Source organism: Lynx canadensis, chromosome C1, assembly GCF_007474595.2.
Source record: "Lynx canadensis isolate LIC74 chromosome C1, mLynCan4.pri.v2, whole genome shotgun sequence".
NCBI classification, from domain to species: Eukaryota; Metazoa; Chordata; class Mammalia; order Carnivora; family Felidae; genus Lynx; species Lynx canadensis.
This window is the reverse complement of record NC_044310.1, coordinates 98840506-98846505: the sequence shown is the minus strand read 5'-3', so window position 1 is coordinate 98846505 and position 6000 is coordinate 98840506. Positions and strand designations below refer to the sequence as shown.

General features: G+C 48.2%; 1 protein-coding gene across 3 annotated transcripts in view; it reads right to left on the bottom strand.

The window, feature by feature from the left end:
• Positions 1–362: 362 nt before the first annotated feature.
• Positions 363–6000, bottom strand: part of SLC22A15 (solute carrier family 22 member 15) — an 82136-nt gene continuing 76498 nt past the window's right edge. The window contains exons 10-12 of one of the 3 annotated variants that reach the window (XM_030323908.1): positions 4923–4995; positions 1763–1951; positions 363–1373 (exon numbers count right to left, since the gene is read on the bottom strand). In XM_030323908.1, coding sequence (XP_030179768.1) covers positions 1284–1373; positions 1763–1951; positions 4923–4995 — 352 coding nt within the window. In that variant the 3' untranslated portion in view covers positions 363–1283. Of the gene's footprint in view, positions 1374–1762; positions 1952–4918; positions 4996–6000 lie in introns of those variants that run through there. The other 2 variants (XM_030323913.1, XM_030323914.1) reach the window with 2 other exon arrangements.

Here is a 6000-nt window from a genome sequence, read left to right as displayed (position 1 = left end):
AATGTTTATTTCTTTTTGAGAGAGAGAGAGAGAGAGAGAGAGAGAGCATGAGCGGGGGAGGGAGACACAGAATCTGAAGCAGGATCCAAGCTCAGAGCTGTTAGCACAGAACCCACGGACCAAGAGATTATGACCTGATCCAAAGTCGGACGCTTAACTGCCTGAGTCACCCAGGCGCCCCTCAACATGTCATTTTTTAAAAAAATTTTTTTTTAACGTTTTATTTATTTTTGAGACAGAGAGAGACAGAGCATGAACGGGGGAGGGGCAGAGAGAGAGGGAGACACAGAATCCGAAGCAGGCTCCAGGCTCCGAGCCATCAGCCCAGAGCCCGACGCGGGGCTCAAACTCACGGACCGCGAGATCGTGACCTGAGCCTAAGTCGGCCGCCCAACCGACTGAGCCACCCAGGCGCCCCTCAACATGTCATTTTTTAACTGCCCTCCATTTTAAAAAGCTTCCTCACTTACTGACACAGTTCTGAAGTTATTGCTGGTACTAGAATCTGAGATGGAAATTTTCCTGGAGGTGCACACAAATCGTAACTGAAGAAATAACCCAAGTTGAGTGTCAAAGGGAGTGAACAAGCAGCTGCAGCCACGCCTTTGGCTCTGAGAGAATCCCTTCAATACAGTTGGCTTTTCCGAGTGGATTGTCTGTGGGACCAACGGCACAAGGAGTTCAAGCCAACCATTAGCCTGGGAACCAAGCTGAGGACCCAGGTCTCATCAGTTAGGGTAAAGCTGGAGGCCTCAGGCCACACACAGTCACCTCTCAGTGCTTTTCCTCTCACACCAAAGTGAAATGCTAATGCCAATCTGCCTCAAGAGATTCCTGGTGAGTGAGGCACAAATGGTAAGGGGGAGGCGTCAGATATGGTATTAAGATGAGATGTGAAGGGTGGTTTCTCTTATCCCACTAGTGTGGTGAGAAGAAATTTTACATGTCTGCCTTTAGGTCAGGAGGAAAGATAAGCAACACGATCAGACTTCCAGAAACAAATTAGCTTTCCCCTCCGGCATGCGGATTTGAGCTACCTGGCCAGATGTCAAGGTTCTGAACTGAACGTGAATTCTGGACGACTGTTCCCCTGATATGGTGATGTTTCTCTCATGCAATGTCTTCTCCATCTTCCCTGGTGCCTGAAAACAATGAGCCCATAAGGAGTACCTTCCATGTATGTTCAAGCCTGTATTTCGACAACTCTCTGAAGTTTCCCAGAAAAGCCTGCCTTGACCAGAGGCAAGGAGATCATCTGCTTGTGACGGAGGCTCGGGGGCTCTTCACTTAATCATCTGTGTTTCTTCATCCGCATCAAAAAACTCCTCCTCTTCCTCACTCTCACTCCCTAAAGTGTTCTCCTTGTCTGAAGACTGAAATAGGAAAGGAGAGCAAGGACCAAATTATTATTTGCCATTCGACAGACAGATGCATTTTTATGACATCTATTTCCCCTAAGAATTGGCCCTAAAGTGTTCTAAGAAAGTGAATGAATCACGAGCCATCTTTATTTCTCTCAAAAAATCAACTGCTGGGGTGCCTGGGTGGGCTCAGTCGGTTAAGCGTCCGACTTCAGCTCAGGTCGCGATCTCGCGGTCCGTGAGTTCGAGCCCCGCGTCGGGCTCTGGGCTGATGGCTCAGAGCCTGGAGCCTGCTTCGGATTCTGTGTCTCCCTCTCTCTCTGCCCCTCCCCCGTTCATGCTCTGTCTCTCTCTGTCTCAAAAATAAATAAACGTTAAAAAAAAAAAAACTACCACCATACCTGTGGGGGATCCAAGGTCTGTAAAGATAACGCCTCCTCCCCCAGCCTCCTATATGAATACACCTGAAGGTCAGAAAATGTCTCTAGCAATGGGCTGTTAAGGGTTTCTGGCAATAATAAACTCAGGAGGCCCGAAGTCAGGCCGGTGGCTCCGAAGACAATGAAGGGTAAGGACCACTGCACATATTTCTGTGGGGGCAGAGAGTAGAACAAAAAACATACAAAAACTCAGTATTCGTTTCCCAGCACATGACATCAGTAGTCTTATGACCGAGGAGCGGCCACATTTACTACCCAACTCGCGCCTCCCCACTAGAATGTACTGTCAGCCACTTGTTCCCCAATGAGAGATACCCTGGAAAATCACCGAGTGGTTGCTCGGCCACACAGAAGGGAGAGCGAGAACATAAAAAGGCAGCAGAGGTATGGGGATCAGAAGGAGTGGGGTGGGTACTGCTTTTGCTCCAGGTGACTCGCTTATAACACGGGGATCTCCACATACTTTTCACTTAGGAGACTCCCCAGATACTCGCGCCCGATGAACTTTGACGTTCTCAACCTTGGAATCGGCCAAACAATCCCACGTATGCTCGCTCATTCATTCGGCACCGTAACCAGGAAGACAGGGGTTAAGGGTGTAAACACCCTGAAAAGAAAAAGAGAAGCCTGAAGAACCTAGCACACCTGTGTGGTTTGGAAACTACCTGAACCGAGCACGGTAATTCAAGCATTGCTTCAGAGATCCAAAAGACATTCTCGGGAATATTTGCATAGTTTCTTTAAACACAAACAGGTTCGGGGCACCCAGGTGGCTCAGTCGGTTAAGCTTCCGACTTCGGCTCAGGTCATGATCTCACGGTTTGTGAGTTCGAGCCCTGCGTCGGGCTCTGTGCTGGCAGCTTGGAGCCTGCTTCTGATTCTGTGTCTCCCTCTCTCTCTACCCCTCCCTCACGTGTGCTCTGTCTCTGTCTCTCAAAAATGAATAAACGTTAAAAAAATTTTTTAGGCACACACAGGTTCAAAGATAACACAGAAAACTATCTTTGGGATGCTGCTCTGGGCCTTTCTGAGTTGATTAACATTCTTAAATTCCTGCACAAGAATGGTATTATCATCTTTTCATTTGGGCTTCCAAACTCTGTGGATGAGACCACTACTAGTTAGGATCTCCTCTCGGATTTAATAAGTTCCTGATTTTTCAGAAGTAAAGAGACGATGGAGATGATCGAGAAGAGGGCAGGGGGGAATGGAGGTGATGGGGAGCGGGGAGGGGAGAATCTCACCTCTGCCACCCACATGGAAACACACGTCCAACACTGTGGGTGTGTTGCGGAATCAAGGGAGACAGAACACTTTGATCTCTTCTCAACTGAGCAGGGATCAGTAGAGACAGAGTGCTGGGTTTTCTAACGTTCTAGGAGGGCCATCCAAAGTCGGAGATCTTTAGAGACAAACACCTGATGTCAGACACATTTTGCAGAATGGAGCAAATCCGTATGAGAGGATGGTCTTGTAACGTAAAATTAAGCATGAAACACGGAAAGAGATACTCATGAGAAGGAAATGAACTCCGAAAAAGAAAGAAAGGAAAGGCTTTTCCAAGACATCCTCCTGTACTAGTGAGACAGGGAAACCGAAGGGACCCTGGGAGAGAGAAAGCTGTTTCATGGCTTTGCTGCTTTACCTGTTTCTAGTCTTCCTAGGACCTGTACCCTCACCCCACTTTACACATGCCTTGTAATGTAAACAGCATATGTCCTTGTAAGGGACAAGGAGTTAATGATTTCTCTAGAACAGATAACATCTAAGGAAGGGGCAAGTGAGAATGATCAGAGGAAGCTATCGCACGCGTATTCCAGACCCCTGGGGTAGAGAGTTCATGGCCAAGATCCCCTGGCTCCAAGGTGTAACACCTGGCCCCTCATCCTTGATCCAACCGGTTCCTGGCTGCCTGAGAGGACACGTACCCCCAGAGCCCCATCCTCAAGAAAAACCCTGACCCTGAACAACGACGAGACTCTCTCCTTTCCTTTCTGAGTCTCTCGGACACTCACTCTGTGGGTACCTGCTCTCTCTGTATCTTCAGTAAATGCTGCTTTCACCTCCTGCTGGCTTGTGTTGGACTTCTATCCTGAGTGAAGGCAAGGGCCCTCTGGGCTGGTCCTGCGGGAACCCCGCTGGGTCCGTGGACATGGCCCGCCAGCATTGCTAAGAAGTGCTAAGAAAAGTTGCCCGAGTGACAGCTATCCGCACACCCAATCTAGTCAGCCTTTGCCGAGTCCTGGCTGGCAAGGCCACAGGTCAGACCAAGCACAGACATGCGTAGGGCTCCACGGATTCTGTCACAGAACCTGAACATTTCAAGTTCAGGAAGAATCTTCAGAACTGCCGTTTAGTCTATCTTTTGACCATGAACTTTAGAAAACGCTAGAAACTCTTAATAGACACACTGCTAGGCATATTTCCTCTTCTAATTTTCTTCTTAAGAAATTTTTTCACGGTTATTTATTTTTGAGAGAGAGAGACAGAGTGCGAGTGGGGGAGGGGCGGGAAGAGAGGGAGACAGACTGTGAAGTGGGCTCCAGGCTCAGAGCTGTCAGCACAGAGCCCGACACAGGACTCGAACTCACGAACCATGAGATAGTGACCTGAACCGAAGTTGGACGCTTAGCCGACTGAGCCCCCCAGGCGCCCCTAGTTTTCTTATTCTAAGTGGTGTGCCATCGGGCAAGTTAATCTGCTTCTGCTGCATTTCTCATCTTTATTAGAGGGTAACGATAATGCTGCCTCACACGGTGGCTGTGAATAGTACATGAGACGATGTGTGCTGAAGTGCTCAGCACAGAGCCCAGTCCACAGCCGAAGCTGAAAAAATATTCGCTAAGTGACTAACCTACGAATGGAGACGGGAAGGGGCAAGCTGGCATTAGCTAACCCTCCAGTAAATACAGAGAAGCAAACAGTCAGAGCCTCTGGTGCGAGTCCATCTGCCCTGAGGGATCCGTCACCTAAAAGGGTCCTTAATCTAGAAGGTACAAGGTTCACACTCGGGTCAGGCTGATCGTAAGTGGCAACTGTTCCTTACCCCTTTCTACTCAAAAGCATAAGCATTTCCAAAGCAGAGGATCGAGAAAAACAAAACTAGGAGGTACAAACCAACCAGTGAGGGGACGAAGGGAGCAATAATCCCACCAACTCGGGAGAACATAGAACAAGTTCCAAGCCCAACGTTCCTGAAAGGAATACAAAAAGGGGGGAAAGTCAGTAAGTTCTGGGTGGGGGGCAGAATTTAAAGATGCCATGGCTTAGTGGACCTATAATCATGAATCCCACAGTGGAGGAAGCACAGGCTCCTGTAGAGCAGTGCTCCCTACCGGAACATTCCAAGATGCTGGAAATGTTCTATAATTGCGCTGTCCAGTATGGAAGCTGCTAGATGCCTGCGGCTGTGAGCACTTGAAACGTGGCTAGTGAGAATGAGGAACTGGATTTTTTTTTTTTAATGTTTATTTTTGAGAGAGAGAGACAGAGTGCGAGCAGGGATGGGGCAGACAGAGAGGGAAACACAGAATCTGAAGCAGGCTCCAGGCTCTGAGCTGTCAGCATGGAGCTTGATGTGGGGCTCACACTCATGAGCCATGAGATCATGACCTGAGCTGAAGTCGGATGCTTAACTGACTGGGCCACCCAGGCACCCCGAGGAACTGGATTTTTAATTTATTTCACTTTAACTGATTTAAATTTAAATAGCCACATGAGGCTAGTAACTACCATACTGGACAGTGCGGTTACTATAGAGAATAGTACAGAAATGACCATGTGAATATTTCTTGCCAAATGTTCTCATGGGTTTTGTGTCAAATGTTCTCATGGCTATGAATTAATATAGCCATGGAGACCTAGGGTTTTATGATCTGAGAAGTTTGCCCATTTAGTTAAAGTCAACTAACTGGCGATTAAAGGGTCAGGCATATAAATAGGAACGAGGAACATTACGTTTGTGAGGAGTACGGACATGCAAACGGGGGTAGGGCATGGGACCGAGGGAACAGGCAAGGTGGCCATCCACTGCTCCCCCCACCCACCCATATCTGCTCTCCAGAGTGTCCCAGTTTGGACAAAATGATCATCCTAGTTTCATAGCCAGCAGGCAGAGAAAACAGGTCAGAGGAATAATTAGGAAATGACTAGTCAATCACATGCAGTCTGGGAAAAACTGGAGGAAAAGGGAGCTGATA